General features: G+C 46.3%; 1 protein-coding gene across 2 annotated transcripts in view; it reads left to right on the top strand.

Annotated features, from left to right (window-relative positions):
• Positions 1-21,217, top strand: part of LOC115076149 — a 40,213-nt gene extending 18,996 nt beyond the window's left edge. Inside the window, exons 4-7 of one of the 2 annotated variants that reach the window (XM_029577284.1) lie at positions 8,817-8,987; positions 9,088-9,182; positions 11,643-11,684; positions 20,904-21,217. In XM_029577284.1, the coding sequence (XP_029433144.1) occupies positions 8,817-8,987; positions 9,088-9,182; positions 11,643-11,684; positions 20,904-20,912 (317 nt within the window). In that variant the 3' untranslated portion in view covers positions 20,913-21,217. Of the gene's footprint in view, positions 1-8,816; positions 8,988-9,087; positions 9,183-11,642; positions 11,685-14,379; positions 15,085-20,903 lie in introns of those variants that run through there. The other variant, XM_029577283.1, reaches the window with a different exon arrangement.
• The last annotated feature ends 556 nt before the right edge of the window (positions 21,218-21,773 follow it).

The following is a 21,773-nucleotide window of genomic DNA, read 5'->3' as shown; positions in this document are numbered from 1 at the left end:
TGACTCTTAGTCCCCAGGTCATTACTTCTCATAGCCGTAATATCACTGTACCTCAAAACAAGATGGCACACAACCACAGGATACAGTATATCAGAAAAAAAACATCTAATTGAATAGCATACAAAATCAAACGTAAATGTAATAAAAGAAGACCATCATATGATGCAGCTATTAATGGACACTGATTCACAGTAACAATAATGTGTCACTGAAGCATGTAATCATTGATCCTCACTTTGGGGTAGATTTTTTAAAAAAGCGCGATCGCGTACTTTTGTTCGCGCAGCAGGCGCAAACAAAAGTACGCAGGATTTTATAAGATACGCGCATAGCCGCGCGTATCTTATTAAATCCTGGATCGGCGCGCGCACAAGGCTGCCGATTTTGGGCAGCCTGCGCGTGCCGAGCCGCGCAGCCTGCCTCCGTTCCCTCCGAGGCCGCTCCGAAATCGGAGCGGGCTCGGAGGGAACTTTCTTTCGCCCTCCCCTCACCTTCCCCTCCCTTCCCCTACCTAACCCACCCCCCCGGCCCTATCTAAACCCCCCCCTTACCTTTGTCCCTAGATTTACGCCTGCGAGAAGCAGACGTAAATCTACGCGCGCCAGCGGACTGCTGGCGCGCCGTCATCCAACCCGGGGGCTGGTCCGGAGGCCTCAACCACGCCCCGAGCCGGCACCACGCCCCGGTCCCGCCCCCGAAACGCCGCGTTCCGCCCCCGAAATGCCGCGTCATTCTGCCCCGCCCCCGACACGCCCCTGACACGCATCCCTTCAAAAAACCCCGGGACTTACGCGCGTCCCGGGGCTCTGCGTGCGCCGGCAGCCTATGCAAAATAGGCACGCCGGCGCGCGAGGGCCCTGCTCACGTAAATCCGGGCGGATTTACGCGAGCAGGGCTTTTAAAATCCGCCTGTTTATTTTTAAAGATTTTTTTTTGTTAATATTGTATTATAAAAGACAGGTGTATAGCCACACTTATCTTACGTGGTGAAGCTCAGCTTAAAATAATTTTGCAAGGCAATCCAGAAAAATTGAAATAATCCCCTATGAGGAAAGGCTGAAGAGGTTAGGGCTGTTAAGCTTGGAGAAGAGACGGCTGAGGGGGGATATGATAGAGGTCTTTAAGATCATGAGAGGTCTTGAACGAGTAGATGTGACTCGATTATTTACACTTTCGAATAATAGAAGGACTAGGGGGCATTCCATGAAGTTAGCAAGTAGCACATTTAAGACTAATCGAAGAAAATTCTTTTTCACTCAAAGCACAATAAAGCTCTGGAATTTGTTGCCAGAGGATGTGGTTAGTGCAGTTAGTGTAGCTGGGTTCAAAAAAGGTTTGGATAAGTTCTTGGAGGAGAAGTCCATTAACTGCTATTAATCAAGTTTAGTTAGGGAATAGCCACTGCTATTAATTGCATCAGTAGCATGGGATCTTCTTAGTGTTTGGGTAATTGCCAGGTTCTTGTGGCCTGGTTTAGCCTCTGTTGGAAACAGGATCCTGGGCTTGATGGACCCTTGGTCTGACCCAGCATGGCAGTTTCTTATTTCTTATGTCCAATTGATTAATGAAATTGCTTAAAACAGATAATGAGCCTAGCACAAGCTGTGTTCCAGTGCCTTCATCAGAGGCCAGAAAAATAGCGATTTTGCCTTGATTGCTGTAAACAAAAAGCTGAGAGAAGTGGAGGATTGCTTCTGCAGACTAAGTTGTGATTCTTCTTGTTGTTTACAAGCTGCAAAGATATGCAGATACTTGTTTTTCTGTTGTGAATTAATAAAAGTTCATGAATATCCAGCCTTTGTCTATTCTCTGGCCATTCTAACTGCACATGGTGCCACCTATGGTGTCAGATCAGAAATTTATGAGCTACACTTAGCCAGAAACCCACACCAAACAGAATAAAAATGTTTTCTTCTTTTCCAGTTTCCTGGGAAATAGAGAAAGCTGCTGCCCGGGAAAGGGATTTTAATAGGTTAAGGAGAATAGCTCAATCTTCAGAGAAGGAATTATCAGTGAGACAGTGCCGTACAGGCAGGGTTTGGTTTTCAAAGAGGAAGGCTTCGTGCACAGGCGCTCAGGAGCAGCACAGTGCCTTTCACGGATTCCCTGGGCCACAATATTGTGGATGATACAACTCTTGGCGGAAGGCCAGCAGCCGTTCTGGAAAGTCTATATGAACAAATCAAAATCTATATGAACAAATCGCCCAACTTCACCACCTCCCTTCCTGTTTAAGATGAAGGCAGAAGAGGACCCAGAGATCTTGAGAAACTTCAAAAGGACCACCTACATGACAGGTTGGCCAGAATCTAACTGGAACACATACCTGGCAAATTGGCTTATAGGCAAAATCCAAGTGGCCAATCCAGAGGGGAGGGCCACCTATCAGAACTCAAGACTGCCATCCTAGAAAGGGCAGGATATACTTCAGAAATCTGATGCCACCAATTTAGATGGGGCATGATGCAGCCCGGGAAAAGTCTCCGAAACCTATTCTACAGACTGAAAGATGCCAGCTAGAAGTGACTGCAGCCCGAGGCAAAGACTGGACTGAAAGAAGCCAACCAGGTGCTTCTGGAACAATTCCTAGACAGGCTCGATCAGCCCATGCAGAATTGGGCCTGTTGGCACCCTGGGCTCACTTTGGAAAAAGCATTAGAAGTGGCAGATGCCTTCCACCTGGCCCAATTAATGCCTGGTATAGTGAGGAGGATAGAAAGGCAGCCCACACAGACTCCATGGCGGAGTAATGAAAGCAGAGGACTCCAGCAATGACTCTGAAGTAAACCTTCTGGATTCACCACACAGGCTACATCCTCTCCCACTTGTTTCAACTGTGGAAGGAGAGGTCACTTAGCCAGAGACTGCCGGTATGACCAAAGCAAAGCGATGGACGTCAACATGGTGACATAGCCAGCACTAGAGACTAAAGTTCATCTGGACAAAGGAAAGTCTGCTAATCATGGTTGATCCTCAAGGCAAAAGAACAAGGGTATCTTAGAGGGACTGGTAGAACCCAGTAATAAGGGTATAGATACTTTCTCCGTCTGTACCCTTTGTGCGCAGTTCTGATGAAAGGGTATTAGGTGCCCTAGGCAAACCTTCTGCCTAGCACCCAACCCCCTGTCACGTCCATCACATCACCCCCTATTGGCTCAAGTCAAACTAGAAAAGACAGTTGCATCTCAAAAAAGTCATAGTTGCATTGGAGAAAGTTCAGAGAAGGGCGACCAAAATGATAAAGGGGATGAAACAGCTCCCCTATGAGGAAAGGCCAAAAAGGTTAAAGATGTTCAGCTTGGAGAAGAGACAGCCGAGGGGGGATATGATAGAGGTTTTTAAGATCATGAGAGAACTAGAATGGGTAAATGTGAATCAGTTATTTATTCTTTTGGATAATAGGAGGACTAGTGGGCACCCCATGAGGTTAGCAAGTAGCACATTTAAAACAAATCGGAGAACATTCTATTTCACTCAATGCACAATTAAGCTTTGGAATTCACTGTCGAAGGATGTGGTTAGTTCAGTTAGTGTAGCTGGGTTTAAAAAAGGTTTGGATACTTTCCTGGAGGACAAGTCCATTAACTGCTATTAATCAAGTTGATTTGGGGAAGCCACTGCTGTCTGACCCAGTATGGCAGCTTCTTATGTTCTTATGATCAAACACTTCAGAACTCACATAAAAGGACTTAACAGAGACTTAGGATTTTTGACTCACTACCAGACATGAAACTCAACTGCCTCCCTGTCATTTTCTTATCACTCTAACATATTGGTCCCACTCCCACTCCCATTTCCCCTTTTCACTTCACATTAAGGCCTAGAATCATCAGGCGGGGCCCCGATAGTGGGGCAACTCCCCTGAAAACACATTACGACTCGATGGCACTTTTTTTGTGTCACAGCCAAACACCGTGATACAAAAGACCGCACAGAGCGACCCTTTAACGTGATGGTGGCCCTCTGAGGAGGGCGACGCTCCTGCTCGTCTTTCTTGCCACGCAGCCCCAGGCTTCACGTTTTCTTCCGGGGCACGGGTGCTGATGCTCCTCCTTCGAGCGCACGCTGCTCCAGGCTCTTTCTCTTCTGGCCTTCTGCAGCAGGGCACCCAGAGTTTTCAGGTGTTGACCCGGAGACCTGGCAATTCGTTCAGAATTCCAGAGTCTCCAGGCCAAATCTGGAGAGTTCCCAGGTATGAGTGTGAGGCAGGGGCGCTCTGAGAGGGACATTTTGTGCTGCCTCAAAATTCTGCTGCCTGAAGCGGCCACCTCACCCTCAGGTCGATACTCTAAGGCCGCGGTAGAAACAGTGCGGCAGTGCCGGGCGCACCCTCGTTCCCCGCACGCACAGTTCTCTTCACCTACCGCTCGATACTCTCTTCTAATTGCATGCAAATGCATGCCGCGTCCAACCTGTGTCCAACGCGCGTCCATGAAGCGAAACCCCTTTTACTGTATAGGTGGTATATTCAGCGCCTATACAGTATCCTGGGGTGCGCTGGTACCTGTCATTTAAAATGTCAGCTGAAATGACAGGTACCAGAAACTGGATCCCAAATTAAAAGCAAAGAAAACCAAACCTAAACCTAAACCTGTCGCCGATCTCTCTGGCGTCCGTAGACAGGCACCTATATCTACCGGCGCCTATGTCTACTAGCTCAATGCCCGCTGAATTACAGCCGGAAGATGGGCGCCGTCTGTAGATGAGAAGCATCCATAAGGCCGTAAGGCCGTTCACGGGCGCCCATCTCTCAGATGCCCGTGAACATAAGCGTCCGTAGACAGGCGCCTATGTCTACTAGCTCAATGCCCGCTGAATTACAGCACCTGGGATCTTGTCCATAGACGAGAACGCTTCTCCGTACGCCATGTTCACGGCGCCTATGTCTAGTGGCCCAACGAGATGGGCGCCCGTGAACATAAGCGTCCGTAGACGAGAAGCGTCCGTAAGGCCGTTCATGGGCGCCCGTGAACATAAGCGTCCGTAAGGGCGTTCTCGTCCACCCTTTACGGGCGCCCATGTTCCGGCGACCTCGTTCTATTGTCCGCCCTACGGACGCCTTACGGACGCCTATATCGACCGGCACCATCCTCCGGCGTCAATAGAGGCACCAAAGGGCATGGGCGCCGTTCTTACAGAAAAACAAATAGATCACGTACCTCCGGTCTTGCAGTTGGGTTCTTGGGTCGGTTGGGTTCTCCCTGCTGCAGCAACCCCCCGTTCGCCTCTCCAATCTGCCAAGCGTTTCCTGGGTTTCTCAGTCGAGCCTACATTTGTCTCCTTCTCCACCGAATGATAATTAGCGCCAGAGCAAAAAAAATCAGGTCGTCCATGGTGCAGTCCGGTACGTTGCTGTTCGAACACCACACTAACACCAAGTAGAGGGTAGGTGGTAAACTAACAGGTTAAGGACGTGGCAAAATAGCGGGTTACAAAGGAGATAATCTGAGCGCGCGTCACAGTATCGGAGGGGAATAGCTAATTCCTTCTTTATACAGCTAATTCGTTCATTTACATATCATAATCATGCTGCGTGCGGAAAGGGTTATGCGTCTGTTTTAAGAAGCGCTAAAGACGCGTGAAACTGGAGACTGTATCGCTGGATCGCCTTACGCATCCGAATTGTGCGCTCCCAGCACGTTACAGACGGGAAATCTTCACCCGCACGTTACAGTATCGACCTGCCTGTCTCATTATAGAACTTCCCCTGGGTAGATGAAAAAGTAAGGACAAAATGATTTAACACTCAAAAAGTACAAGGGATCTCAGAAAGAGGAGCATGGGGGAAATAATCTGCTAAGGCTGAAAGCAGCAGGGAAGGTAATGCAAAGGCACAGATGGAAGAAAGGATATTCAAGGTAATAAAGTGAGGTGATGATCTTTTTTTTCAGGAATGTCAGTGAAAGGAGAAAGGGCAGAGAGGGGATTAGAAGACTCAGAGGATGGCACTTTTCTCGGTTGAGGTTTTGCCAGGCTGGAATTTTTATTTGCCTTACCTTCTCTCTTGTCTTACTCAACCGTCTATTGAAGGTTTCATGTTACCTTTCGACACAGATCTCTCTTCAGGACTTTCTAAGCTTGACGTGGCTTCTCACGCTGCTTCTTTGGGAAATTCCATCCTCCTCAATCCTGATACTTGCCTTCTCAGGAAGGTTTGCATTAGAGAATCTCACAGCCTTCTTACAAGATTCACAAATAAACTCCAGGGCACAGCTAGGCTGCTTGTTTCCTATGCCTGGGAACCAGATTGTGTGCGAACTATGAAAATGTTTTGTCGTGCAAATGAAAAAAACCTTTCTTGGCCAATAGTTGGCACTTTTTTCTGATGTTCCTAAGGTAACGCAATTAAGACAGAAGCCTTTTCTATCGAAAAAGCAGCAAATGCTTGTCCTTGGAGCTTCTTTATTGGTTCAATTTCCTTGTAAATGTAAAATTAGGTGTTAATAGATCTCTTTTTTTTTTAATCATAGCAATTAGAGGATTTTCTTCAGAACCGCAAAGTACCTGACACAGTTTCTTCCTAAATTAGCTAATTGTGAAATATTTTGCAAGTATATTTTATTGATTTTCTGTGCCAGATTTCTTTAATTTTTTCTAGTGATTGTCATCCCTTGTTTAAGACCTCATTTGGATGACTATTACTTTTCTTAAATGAGAATTTTTTTTCTCTAATTAGGTTTTTCCTTCTTTTCTATATACAGTATAATGTGGTATCAAGTTTTTTTTGAATTGTTATAATGTAAAGATATTGAAATAGAGTTAAAAAAAGACGACTCAGGGATGCTACAGGGAGACAATGCCCATTTCACTTGGATTTGCCTTACCATCGTTGTTGGAGATGGGAGGCACAAGCATCTGACATCATCACTTGGCGCCTTCTGGTTTAATTGGATTACTTCAGTATTTCATTTCACACTCAGTCTTCTTTTGGACACTGTCTGGTTACCATTGTTAAATGTGCAGGACATAATATCAGAAGAAATGCCTATATCTTTTGAAGATATCTGGTTAAGTAGCAAGTTATCCAGCCACACAAGACCAGATACGAAGGAAACCTAACCAGTTATATTCAAACACAGCCGATTAGATTTTTAAATTAGCTGGCTACATGTAGCCAAATAACTTTAGGGAAGTGTATTCAGCAGGACATTTATCCCACTGAATATCCGGGACAAGCTAACCTGCTAACTTTAGCCGGATATCTTGTCCGCTCACTGTCTTACTAAATATGGACTTCCCTGGGGTTGTGCTCTTTATCCCAATTTGTTCTTTAAATCCTGCAAATTCACGTATTTTGGTTATAGCGTCTCATAAAAAGATAACATTAGTTGAAACTAGGGCAAGAGCCATTTTTGTAGCTGCACCTGATTTATGGAACTCTCCCATCAGATTTCAGAACCGTGCGATGTTATCTGGCATTTAGGATTCATCTTAAAGGATTACTTTTTACTCAAGCATTTCCTGACTGTCTCCTTTATTTATTCTTTTTTATCTTGTCTTGTATTAATTGTACATGTATGGCATGATTGATGCTGTACTCCTCCAAGATCTGCCACAGATTGGCGAATATAAATGTTATTAAATAAATAAATAAATCATAAAAGGGAACAAGGGAACGTTAGTTTACTTCTTACTGACAATACCTAAGACTGGGGTGACTGTATATGTGAGGCATGAGACCCCATAGCACAGCTGTCTCGTTCAACTTCTGTCCAAGTCGCTGTCACCTTGAAATTCTTTACACAAACATTGAAACCTCTCCACCTATTAATTTGTCCCTAACAGTTCTTTATGAAGATTTCTCACTATCTCCACAGAGCAGTTGTGCATGTCCTGATCACAGGAGGTCTCTTTAATGGAGACATGGTCTTAGCCATCCTCCTCAGATATGAGAGCATTTTCACTAATCACACTTATCCCCTTCTTATAACAAAGAAACCAACACACAAGTGTTATGCACACACACACACACTGAGCGATAAGAAACCTCCTGCGGGGTGGATTTTACTGCAAAGGATGACGCATGGGTTCATCGTAACTGGAGTTTGATGCTCGGCCTGTCGGAGGAGCAGCTGGTAAGGGACTGGGGTGAGCTTCTGTAAGGAATCCTGCAATACATTCAGGGAAAGGAGCTGTGAGTCAGTACCGAGAGGTGGCCATGTATTATGGTTTTAGCTCAACCATTCCTTCCTGCTGCTGTGAGAATCCATCTCAGCTAGGATCAGTTCTGAAAGCTGGTGCTATGAGAGCCTTCATTCACAACCACGGAGGATTTTTACCTCCATTTTATATCCCCCCTACCCCCCACCCCCCCAAATCACTTGTTCCAGTCATTGCCACAACAGTCCTTGGCTAGGGACCTTGTCTCAGAACTCTGCAGTCATGGACCTTAAATCTGACCACTAAGTGTCATCATCTCAGAATGATGACAGATGCCCCACCCTCTCCTCAAGAGATGTGAGGCTATGAACACTGTCTGTACAGCATCCCCAGCTACCACTGGCCCAAGGAGCAGAGTTCTGGCCCAGGAATCAAACCCAGGTCCTCCCAATGACAGTGCACAACATTGCAACAAAAATACTGGAAAGGTCAAGGGATTGTTTGGAGGGACCAATGGACAATACATGTTGGAAGGGGTCTGTGATTTCCTTCAATGCAGGATGTTAGGGAAGGAGCTGTGGGACTGTCTTAGCAAATATCTATGGATGATATTTGGGGGTAGCAGCCATGAGACTGTCTTGGGAGGGACACAGAGGAATTTATTTTTTTGGATGCTTTTGGTGCTGTTCTCAATTCAGATGTAACTGTCGTTGCAGCTGTGGTGACCGGGATGCCCATTATTTTCCCATCTTCCCGTCCAACACCGCCTGACTGGACCTCAAAGATTATAGGATCTGTCATTGGAGCTATCCTTGGTGCTGCTATACTCATTACTACAGCTGTTTTCCTTTACAAGAGATGCGGCAACTGCCGGAGTAGAAAATATGGTAATGCCTCCCCACTTATTGAGCATTATTATCCACTTTCATCACAGAGTAAGAATCAGATACAAATTCTTGTATGTTAACTTCTTATCTCCCCTCCCAGGTGTGAAAGAAAACATGCACGATGTCCCTGATATAAGCAGAGTGCCTCCACCCCTGTATCAAAACATTGTATCTCAGAAACCAGGAGGGGTTCCTGTGAGTAATTATCAATGTTTTATACTAAGGAGCCTATTTACTAAGCTGTGATAACATATTTTACAGTGTGGTGAATAAGTTATCACGTAATCTTGGGGAAATTTACAAAGCAGCTCATGGCATGCAATACAGCTAAATGGCGCATAATGATTTTTCACAAGTCATGCTACATCTTTACCTTGTCAAACTACTCCAAGAATGCTAACCGCATCTCAAGACGAGAAGCTAACTTTCTACTGGGAGCATCGCCACATTAAGGTGCCTGGTGATGCTCCTAACTGCCATGTTAAAACCTACCAAGACCCCATTCTTGAAAACTCCAACATCTCCAGTGGGGACTGGTGAATCCCCTCGGCAAACTCCCCCCAACCCAGCTCATTCATATTCCTCATAGAAGCCCCCTACAAGGTGATTAACTCCGTCCTATCCCCCCCAGCCCACCCAGCCCACCCTCCAGAAGACATCCATGTACTTGGCGCCTATTACCTCAAACCCATATCCCCTCAAAACCATATCCCTCAACTTATCCCATGGTCATGGGATGCTAACGGATCAGGAGCAATCCTCAGTAGCTCCTGCCCTGCCAATGCCGTACTTCAGTGTGGCACAGCTGACCCCAGGTTCTGCCGCGGTAAATAACTTGTATCAGTTATAGGGAGTAAGGGAGGGATCAGACAGACTCTCGTCAGAAATGCTGACAGAGAAGGTCCTCATATCCCAATAATTACAGAATTACAACAGTGACTCTGATGTGTCACTTTAAACTGATTTCTCAATTACGCAGAGCTTTGGGGCTGATGCATTAAAGCGTGCCAAAATTCGGGCAGAAATTGTGATTTTCTGCATGGAAGTTTTCTACCGAGACTCATATACAAATAAGCCCGGTAGAAAACGTATCCACAGAAGTTTCCTGCAGATAAATTTGCAACAGAGATAACAATTTACTACACCTCCTTTAGCTGTAGTTAACCTTTTTGCAAACAAAAGTGTGCAAAGAGCTTTTCATGTGTATTTTAGCACTGCAGTCATGGTAATGAGCTGCTTTACATGATGGTGCATGGCAACCACTCGTTAACTTTGCAGTTACATTACACTTTCATGTAAGTTTACTGCATGTGAAATTAGAAAATTTTGCAAAAAGTCCACTTTGCACGTAAGAGAGAAAAATTGTGCACCTAAGCCCAACTGAAGCGCACAAGTTTCCTTTTTTCCGGGTGAAGCTGACTTCTTGAAATGTGGCGCGTTTTAGTACATTGCCCTCTTGAAAATGATGAGATATTTCATTCCTGTGCTGTTTCCGGATGGCAGGAGCAGACATCACATCCCCTTTTTCGGTGGCGTGCACCCCTTGGCATGGCCTTTTGGTTACCATGGAAACCTGTGCGAGGGGCAGGGGGGGGGGGCCACCGGTTCGGTCAGCGCACACAAGGGCCGCTGAAGGCCCTGCGGCTGAACTTTCTTCACCTTCACCTGCTGCTGCCACCTGAAGGCACGGCCCCTGGAGGAGGGAAGCAGCAGCAGGCTGGGATTTAGGCATGGCAGCGGCAGTGACACTCTGGCACCCATATGAATTTGGCGTTGAAGGCAGCTGCCTGCGCCTAACTCCGGGCCTGCATTAAGGAACTAAAAAGCAGAATCTTCTGTAAAATGTGCTGAATATTCTGCCTTATCTGTTCATGCCTGTGACGTCTTTTAGAGCAAGTCTCCTTGCCTTCTCTGTTAATATGTGTGGCGGGAGGGAGGGAGAACAGCACAGACTGCCTACCACCATTCTGGATTTGTTTGACTCCCACCCCCTCTTCCCGCTGAGTCGGTCCACCCTGGGAGGGGAAGAAGAACTGGCCTGATGTGAGCTGCGGGGACCACAGGGTTAGGGGGGAGGAGGAGGAGACTTTTCCACCAGAGACCCCTCCCACCTGTTATCTGGGCCACCACTGTACTATCTGCCTGCCAGTTTGCCTGATCCTGTTCTGGTTTCATTTTTCCCCACCCCCAGCCCACTGATAGCCCCATCAGAGCCGGCCGCTGCAGGGGCAGGTAGTCCCAGGGTAGGTCACTCCTAAGGGGCAAAACCAAAGAGGGAGGGTTGCCCCTTTGAGAGCTCCTAGGGAATAATCAGGAGGGACAGGGAACATCTCTTTGGGGAATGATGGGATGGGAAGCAGATCTACTTGTCTCTACCTCTTGTGAGAAGGGGGCTGAGGGAAGGGATAGGTTATATTTGATATATGCTATTTTTATTTTGGATATATCACATATTTAATATATTTTGATGGTTATTGCTGATATATTGTAAGCTGCTGTGGGTCCTTATTGGAAGAGGGTGGCATATAAATAAAAAGGTGATATATTATAAGAGCACAATAGATGACACAAATGGCAGACTGGGTAGGCCAAGTTGTCTTTATCTGCTGACATCATCTATGTTTCCATGTAATATTCTGCATCTCTCCCCTACAGATTTACACCTTGAAGCCTGTAGCACCAGACTCCGATTATACGGTAAGGGAATCTGCAATGAACACTGAAAAGGTATTGAATCTGCCCCATATGGTAACATAGTAAAGACCTGTCTTCCTCCATATAAAATACTTTATCCTGCCATAAATACCAAGATATCAATATTCAGTAGCAGGTGAATTTTAAAGTAGTTGCACGCGTAAAAAAGAGCACATGCGTGCACAAATAGGGCCAGATTTTCAAAGGGATACGCGCGTACCCCCGAAAACCTGGCTGAAGTACCCCCTGTGCACGCCGAGCCTATGTTGACTAGGGTCGGTGGCGTGCGCAAGCCCCGGGACACGCGTAAGTCCCGGGGCTTTCCTGGGGGGGCGTGTTGCAGCAGTGCATCATTTGGAGGCGGGGCTGCGGGCGTGGTTCTGGCCTGGGGGCGTGGCCGAGGCCTCCGAAACGGCTCCTGGGCCTGGGAATCGCGCGCCGGCGGCCAGCCTGGCGCGCGCATGTTACGCCTGCTTCAAGCAGGCGTTACTTGTACAACAAAGGTGGGGTTTTTTTTAGATAGGGCCTGGGGGGATGGGTTAGGTAGGGGAAGGTGCGGGAGGGTGGAAGGAAAGTTCACTCCGAGGCCGCTCCGATTTTGGAGCAGCCTCGGAGGGATCGGAGGCAGGCTGCGCGGCTCGGCACTCTCAGGCTGCAGATTTTGGGCAGCCTTGCGCGCACCGACCCCGGATTTTAATGGATACACGCGACTATGCGCGTATCCATTAAAATCCCGCGCACTCTTGTTTGCAACTGGTGCGCGAACAAAAGTACGTGTGGGCGCAGATTTATAAAATCTACCCCTCAGTGTATATTCAAGAAAAGTGCTATTTTATTTCAAATGCTTGTTATTGAACCATTTTCCAAGCCTTAATATTGCAGCTAAGCATAAACAATACAATACATGATAACATATGTAACTCCCATTCACCCCCCACCCCCACCCCACCCCCTGAATATGCATCTACCATACTCAGTTAAAGAAAAGAAATATATCTCAGAAAACAGGGCTCTAGGTGCATAGGCTCGGATGCATCCCAGCCCTACAAAGCATTATGGTAATATTATATTTCAACATTATGTCCAAGACCCCACAGCCCTCCCCCCCCCCCCCGAAAGTGCTATTTTACAAACCTCAAATGTACACATGGTACGTGAATACATTTGCTCGTATAAAAAGGGACGGGCCAGGGGTGTTCCAGGGCAGCGCCAACATTTGCGCATATAGGGTGCTTTTTTAAAATCGGCGAACACGCCATGCACATGGTTGTTACCTGCGCATATTGACTTCTGCTAATTATCTGGTGAAAGTGAGAATAAAATTCTTTATAGCCAAATACTGATTGGGTGAGGGTTGTGGGTAAACTGGGAGGAGTTCAGGCTGAAGAACCATGGGGGTCTTGCTGACCTAGAGATAGACTGGGCAAACTGGTGGACTAAGTGGTAAGACTGGTAATTTCTTTCACGTGTACATTTTATAAAATTTGTTCATTTATACATGTAAAAGCTGGCAAGTGCTAAGGAAAATACACGAGTTACATTTCCTTATGTAAATGATGAAAATTTGGATCAAAAATATGCACGCATAACAGATGTCCACCACTTATCCAGATAAATTTTGACTTAGCCGGATAAGGCTACTTAGCCAGATAGGTAAGATAGCCGGATACGTCTTCAAATGCTAGTTATCCGTCTATCTGTCCTATCCGGCTAAGTAGCACTTTTCTTTTCCTTATACGGCTATCTTACTTAGCCGGATAAGTCACCACAGCGCTATTTAGCTGGACATTCGTCGCCACTTAGCTGGATAAGTCCAAACTTATCCAGCTATGTTTAAAATAGATGCCGCGTACTTTTAAATATATGAACTTGTTGGGTAGATTTATGCAAATTTTACTAGCGTGTGCTCATTTGCGCATGTTTTAGTGTGTGAGCAAAAATTTATCCAGAGAAAGCTGTGCATGTAACTTTTCATAGATATTGAGAAGAACTTGCTCGCACAAACCTCCCGCTGAATACACCTGGATAAAGTTATGCCTGTTATTTTTCCGAGCAGACTTGAACACGTAGCTTTAGCTGAAAGGCACTCAATATGTGTGCTCACAGTTTAGCTCTGCCCTAAGACCGCCTCCTGCATTTTGTCCAAATTATTTCTTTGTGCAGGAAGGGGGTAATTGAGTAACTTTGTGCATACATTAGCCTGCAAATAATAACATAAGTTACACCAGTTTTCAAAGATGCACATACTTTCTGAAATCAAAGTCCTAGCCCCTGCTCAGATTCCACCCATCCCTACCCCCCTCCCCAAATGCCTCTCCCCTGTGCACATAGACGTACTGGAATGTGCATACTTTTATAACATTGTGACTGATGTGTGCATAAAGGACCATTTCTATGAGTCGAGCACTAGTTTACCAGCACAGGTCCCTTTGAAAATTACCCTCTCTAAGTTGTGCACACAAAATGTATGTAGTCAATGGGTGTAAAATTCCAAAACTCAGCTGTTGTGTGTATCACCTGCACAAAGCCTTTGAATATTGACCCCCATGTGCCTTCCCCACCTGTGTGCAATGTAATATCTTCTTTAGCTATTACATGCTATCTCATTTTACTACCTCCTTCCCATTATCAGTTCTTTTACCTACGTCTGCATAAACTACAATGGTATTTATTTAGTGTGTGTCTGTTTGACTTTCAGGACTTACAGTTCAGAAATCAATCTATTTACAGTCAGTTAAAGTGGTAAACAGGAGCCAGCAAGTGCATACGAGTCATTCCTGGTGGAATCAGTCAAAAAGCACCTTCGTGTCAAGAGATTTGGACTATCACTGGCTGATAGCCCTGCAAACTATGGGGCTAATTTACTAAGCTACAGAATGGTTACCACAGGGAAAACTATCAGGGGATTTACTAAACAGTGGTAGCAAGTACATCCCGCAGTAGTATTACGTGTGTTCCCCGTTGTGGTACCAAGCTATGGTGACTGCTGCGCCAGTTCATCCAGGCCTTTGTATGTTATATTATGCACTGACTTTCTGAAGTACCTCATCTCTGCTGTATTAAAGAATGCTAGTTTGAAATTAAAGGAAACAAAGGACTCTGCTACGTGCTGGAATGCAGCCAGCCAACACCCCAGACCCATTAGCTGATTGGTCTAATACATTCTCAAATGAAATGTACTGTACTTATCTAGAATCAACACTCTGAGTAGGTTCTGATTGGTCAGTATGAAAGATATAAAAGCTTAAACACAGTACTGGAACTTTGGGGTGGCTTGGTGATTGTACAGTTGTATGGACCTGTTGCCCCCCAGAACAAACTATGTCCTCGAGCTTTGTTCTGTTTCCTCTCCCTATTCCCTTTGTCTCTGTCTTTCCCTAATAAAGTCTCAAAGTTAACTATTGCAACACTGTTTTCTTTTAGAATAAACACCTTGTGTTCCTAAAAGTGTTTGAACTCGACTGCTGCACCTGTTCATCCAGGCCTTGTGTTCCTACCTGTGTTTTACCTCGATTGCTGTGCCTGTTCATCCAGGCCTTGTGTCCCTAGATGGGATTGACCTATGTCCTCGATTGCTGTGCCTGTCATCCAGGCCTTGTGTTCCTACTGGTGTTTGACCTCGATTGCTGTGCCTGTTCATCCAGACCTTGTGTCCCTATATGGGATTGACCTATGTCCTTGATTGCTATGCCTGTCAGTCCAGGCCTTGTGTTCCTACCGGTGTTTGACCTTGATTGCTGTGCCTGTTCATCCAGGCCTTGTGTCCCTAGGTGGGATTGACCTATGTCCTCGATTGCTGTGCCTGTTCATCCAGGTCTTGTGTCCCTAGATGGGATTGACCTATGTCCTCGATTGCTGTGCCTGTCATCCAGGCCTTGTGTTCCTACCGGTGTTTGACCTCGATTGCTGTGCCTGTTCATCCAGACCGTGTGTCCCTAGATGGGATTGACCTATGTCCTCGATTGCTGTGCCTGTCAGTCCAGGCCTTGTGTCCCTAGGTGGGATTGACCTATGTCCTCGATTGCTGTGCCTGTTCATCCAGGCCTTGTGTCCCTAGGTGGGATTGACCTATGTCCTCGATTGCTGTGCCTGTCAGTCCAGGCCTTGTGTTCCTACCGGTGTTTGACCTCGATTGCTGTGCCTGTTCATCCAGGCCTTGTGTCCCTAGATGGGATTGACCTATGTCCTCGATTGCTGTGCCTGTTCATCCAGGGCTTGTGTTCCTACCAGTGTTTGACCTCGATTGCTGTGCCTGTTCATCCAGGCCTTGTGTTCCTACTGGTGTTTGACCTCGATTGCTGTGCCTGTCAGTCCAGGCCTTGTGTTTCTACCGGTGTTTGACCTCAACTGCTGTGCCTGTCAGTCCAGGCCTTGTGTTTCTACTGGTGTTTGACCTCAATTGCTGTGCCTGTCAGTCCAGGCCTTGTGTTCCTGCCAGTGTTTGACCTCAATTGCTGTGCCTGTTCATCCAGGCCTTGTGTCCCTAGATGGGATTGACCTATGTCCTCGATTGCTATGCCTGTCAGTCCAGGCCTTGTGTTCCTACCGGTGTTTGACCTCGATTGCTGTGCCTGTTCATCCAGGCCTTGTGTTCCTCTGGGGATAGGGAAATACCTACAGTACCTGAGTGTAATCAACTGTGAAGTTCTGGAAACGTTTTAAAATAAGAATATAAAATTTCCTATCCCTGTCCATCCAGGCTTTGTGTTCCTAAAAGTGTTTGACCTCGATAGCTGTGCCTGTTCATCCAGGCCTTTTGTTCTTAGAAGTGTTTGACCTCTACGGTACAAAGTCAACATAGGTTGATATTGCAGATTTGGACTTGAGTAGCAGTATTCTTATTTCTGAGAGATCTTCCATTTCCTTTGTCATCAGCTGAAGTGCGTAAGTACAGTCGGAATTCACTATACGCCAACGATATTCACTGGATGCCAATGTAAACACCGGGTACACCCAACTCTAGGGGTGGACCCGTTCCAGGGAGTCCTTCCCTGCACAAAGGAAAGGGAACTGTCTCCTGGGCCAGCCTGTCTTTCCGCTATCAAAACCACAGGGACCAGACCACACTACCTCCACTCTGCCAGCCTGTCTTGCCCCTATCAGCTTTCTGCCACTCTGCTTTGCTGCCAATACACCAGATGACTCACTTAACTCCTTGTGGTGTTCTTGCCACTCTCATGGTTCCTCAGTGTGTTGGTGCTAGTCTATCTGCTTGCTATGTTCCCCCTTCATTGTGCTGTTGGATGTCAATGCCACTTGTCTTGCCGCTTTGCCTGTGGTGCTGCCTTTGATGGTTCATGCATCTGCTATCGGTGCTCTGTTTTGGAGCTGTGGTGTGTTTTTGACATTCTCACTGCTGCTTTGTGCCTCTGTTAAAGCACTCTTGCCACTTCTAGTACCCCTTTGCACCTTTCCAGTGCCTTAGGCTATTCATGCCACTTAGGTGCCACTTTGCCACAGTCTAAGTACCTTGGAGCTCTTTTGTTGTTGTGATGATTGCTCCCCAGAAGTTTCATGAAAATTGATAAGAAAACCCCAATTCTGCAGCCAAAAATAGGCTGGAAATCCTTCCCCCATTGACCTTAATGGGAACCGGGGAACGTATGGACAGATCGACAACTTATGGAATTCTCCATACTTCCATATTGAACGGAATCGGCCCCCTACGAAAACGTATCACCGATTCAACGAAAACTTTTTGTCTGCACATCCCTAATAGGCATTATGACATTTTCCGTTTTATTCATCATTTCCTTCCTAATAATTCCTGTTTGCTTTTTTGACTAGGGGTGTGAATCGTGTGATCGATCGTCTTAACAATCGATTTTGGCTGGGGGGGGGGGGGGGGGGAGGGAAATCTGATCGTCATGTTTTTTTTTTTTTTATAGTTAAAAATCGTAAATCGGGGAGGGCGGGAAAACCGGCACACTAAAACAACCCTAAAACCCACCCCGACCCTTTAAAACATATCCCCCACCCTCCCGAACCCCCCAAAATGTTTTAAATTACCTGGGGTCCAGTGGGGGGGGGGGGTGTCCAGGTGCGATCTCCTGCTCTCTGGCAACGGCTGCATTGAGAAATGGCGCCGGTGGCCCTTTACCCTTATTATGTGACAGGGTAATGGTAGCGCCGGCGCCATTTTGGTTCCTGGCTCCCGATGTCACGAATGCAGGAGATCGCTCCCGGACCCCTGCTGGACCCCCAGGGACTTTTGGCCAGCTTGGGGGGGCCTCCTGACCCCCACAAGACTTGCCAAAAGTCCAGCGGGGGTCCGGGAGCGACCTCCTGCACGCGGGCCGTATTGCCAATCTTCAAAATGGCGCCGGCGCTACCTTTGCCCTCACTATGTCATACGGGCGTATGACATAGCGATCTCCTGCACGCGTGACGTCGGGAGCCAGGAACCAAAATACAGGCGTATGACATAGTGAGGGAAAAGGTAGCGCCGGCACCATTTTGAAGATTGGCAATATGGCCCTCGTGCAGGTCGCTCCCGGACCCCTGCTGGACTTTTGGCAAGTCTTGTGGGGGTCAGGAGGCCCCCCCAAGCTGGCCAAAAGTCCCTGGGGGTCCAGCGGGGGTCCGGGAGCGATCTCCTGCAGGCGTGACGTCGGGAGCCAGGAACCAAAATGGCGCCGGCGCTACCTTTGCCCTGTCACATGATAAGGGCAAAGGGCCACCGGCGCCATTTCTCAACGCAGCCGTGGCCAGAGAGCGGGAGATCGCACCGGGGACCCCCCACTGGACCCCAGGTAATTTAAAACATTTTGGGGGGGTTCGGGAGGGTGGGGGATATGTTTTAAAGGGTCAGGGTGGGTTTTAGGGTTGTTTTGGTGTGCCGGTTTTCCCGCCCCCTATTTAACGATACAATACAAATGCCCCTGACGATGAATCGGGGGCATTTGTATTGTATCGTGCACTCTAACGATTTTGGACAATTTTAAAATTATCTGATAATTTTAATCGTTCAAAAATGATTCACATCCCTATTTTTGACTGCTGCAGCACACTGAGCCAATGATTTCAATGTATTATCCACTATGATGCCTAGAGCTTTTTCCTGGGTAGTACTCGTAACATCGTGTAACTACAGCAAGGGTTATTTTTCCCTGTATGCAACTCCTTGCCCAATCTACCAGTCTCGCAAGGTCCTCCTGCAATGTATCACGATCCACTTGTGATTTAAGTACTCTGATTAATTTTGTATCATCTGTAAATTTGATAACATCACTCGTTATATTCCTTTCCAGATCATTTATAAATATATTGAAAAGCACTGGTCTAACAGATCCCTGAAGCACTCCACTGTTTACCCTTTTCCACTGAAAACTGACCATTTAATCCTACTCTGTTTCCTGTCTTTTAACCAGTTTGTAATCCACGAAAGGACATCACTTCCTATCCCATGACTTTTTAGTTTTTTTTGAAGCCTCTCATGAGGGACTTTGTCAGACGCCTTCTGAAAATCCAAATACACTTCATCTACTGGTTCACCTTTATCCACATATTTATTAACCCCTTCAAAAAAATGAAGCAGATTTGTGAGGCAAGACTTCCCTTGAGTAAATCCATGCTGACTGTGTTCCATTAAACCATGTCTTCTTTATGCTCTGTGATTTTGATCTTTAAAATAGTTTCAACTCTTTTTCCCAGGGACTGAAGTCAGGATCACTGGTCTATAGTTTCCTGGATCACCCTTGGCGCCCTTTCTAAATATTGGGGTTACATTGGCCACCCTCTCGCTCATTGCTCCCTTTTCCAGATCATTTATGAAAATGAAAGATGATCATTAAAGAAAATGAAAGAGCACCTGTCCAATTACAGATCCCTGGAGCATGCCACTGTTTACCTTTCTCCATTTGAAAAACTGACAATTTAGTTCTACTCTCTGTTTCCTGTTTTCTATCCAGGTACCAATCCACTAAAAGCTGTTTTTCTTGGCTGATCTGCTCCAGTGTCATCCTCTCTTCTTCTGCTGCCTGCACTCTGAGTGGGAAGGGTGAGAAGGGGCTGGAGTAGGAGGCAGGGGGCTGTTCTCTGCTGATAGCGATTCAGCACAGATGGAAGGCAGCAACTCTCTAGCTGTCCTACTGCCTCCAGATTTTTGCCACTCTAAGCAGAGGTCTTACTGTGCTTTAGGGATGTGAATCGTTTTTGAATGATTAAAATTATCGTCAGATAATTTTAAAATCGTTCTAAATCGTTAGAGTGCACGATACAATACAAATGCCCATGATTTATCGTCAGGGGCATTTATATTGTATCGTTAAATAGGGCACGGGAATTATTTGGGGGAGGGTGGGAAAACCGGCACACCAAAACAACCCCTAAACCCACCCCGACCCTTTAAAACCAATTCCTTACCCTCCCGAACCCCCCCAAAATGTTAAGTTACCTGGTGGTCCAGTGGGGGGGGGGGGGGGGGGGGGGGGGGCCGGGCGCGATCTCCCGCTCTCGGGCCATTGGCGCCATTTTGGCTACCACTGATAAAAAGGTGCCGATGGCCCGATAAAAAAAACCCCACCCCGACCCTTTACAAATTATCCCTTTGCTTCCCCCACCCTCCCGACCCCCCCTAAAACCTTTTATTTTATTTATTTATTTATTTAAGATTTTTATATACCGGCATTCATGATACAATCACATCATGCCGGTTTACATATAACAGGGGTGTACAATGAACAACAGAGTAACCTGTGGAAGTGAGCAGTTACAAAGAACAAGGGAATTAAAACTGGGAGAAGAGAAGAAAAAAAAAGGAGAGGATAACATTAGATAAAGATATTTACATTAGATAAAGATAAAGATTTTACATATACCTGGTGGTCTAGCGGGGGGTCCGGGAGCCATCCCTTCAATCGTGCCGGTGCTGGAGGTTTCAAAATGGCGCCGATCGCCTTTGCCCTCACTATGTCACAGGGAGCGTCCTGGTGGTCCAGTGGGGGGGGGGGGGGGGACGGACCCCCCCCCACTGGACCACCAGGTAATTTAACATTTTGGGGGGGGTGTTCGGTGGGGTTTTTTTTAAATCTGCTCAGGCCTCACTAAAAATTCACAATCTCTAACGATCTGATTTTTTTCTCACACCATCCGAACCTGATCGTTAAGACGATCAGGCACACGATTCACATCGCTACTGTGCTTATTGGCAAATCTAGTGTGGCACAATGGAACTGAGGACTTGTAAAGAGATATTTCATTGTTTCTCCATTTGATTTTCAGGACTTATAGTTCAAAGATCAGTCTGTTTATTGTCATCTGAAGAAGTAAAAGCCAAGTGGATATTGACTTTCTCCAGTGGAATCAATCACAACAGCACATCAGTGTAAAAAGAACTGGAATTTTGCCTACCAAGAACACTGCAGTCTGTAATTGATGAGACCCATTCAACACCCATTGGAATATCTCTTGTTGGTGACATTGCAGTCTACAACTAATGGGATCTATTTAATAAGTGGAATATAGCCTGCTAGTAACTCCAAAGATTGTAACTAATGGGATGCATTAAATTTGTGAAATCTTTCTTACTGGTAACACTGAAGACTGTAATGGGATCCATTGAATAAGTGGAATATCTCCTATTGGCAATACTGCAGCTTGTAACTGATGATAAGGTAAACCATCTAGGGGCAAGCATACACTCTTCTGCATCCCTCCCACACTTTTACGGCCAATGCAACAAAAAAAAAAAAGCGTTGAAAGTGGACGCTGAGTGTTCAGTGACCTCTTTTCTAACGCTTCCCTAGGCACCTCTCCTGGGGCTGCCATACAATATTTTAATGGAGCCGCGCTGACAAGGAAGTGCTAGGGTCAATTGCGCATCCGTAGCACCTCCTTGACAGCAGGCACGCGGGAGAAGTTGACTGTTTGCGCCTGTCCGGTTAAGAAAACAGATGCTGAATTTATCGGCATCTGTTTTTCTATCTGGCGCATAGCCACGGGTTCAGAAAACAGATGTTGGTTAACTGAGCATCCATTTCTCTAATCTGACCACTGGCACTTTTAGTTGTTATTTAATTTGTTTTTTAAATCTTTTAAACTTTTTGTTCCTCCGACTTAATATCACCAGAGGGTGTACAGAAAAGCAGTATT

Source organism: Rhinatrema bivittatum, chromosome 14, assembly GCF_901001135.1.
Source record: "Rhinatrema bivittatum chromosome 14, aRhiBiv1.1, whole genome shotgun sequence".
In the NCBI taxonomy this organism is placed as follows: domain Eukaryota; kingdom Metazoa; phylum Chordata; class Amphibia; order Gymnophiona; family Rhinatrematidae; genus Rhinatrema; species Rhinatrema bivittatum.
This window is presented reverse-complemented; position numbering and strand designations above follow the sequence as displayed.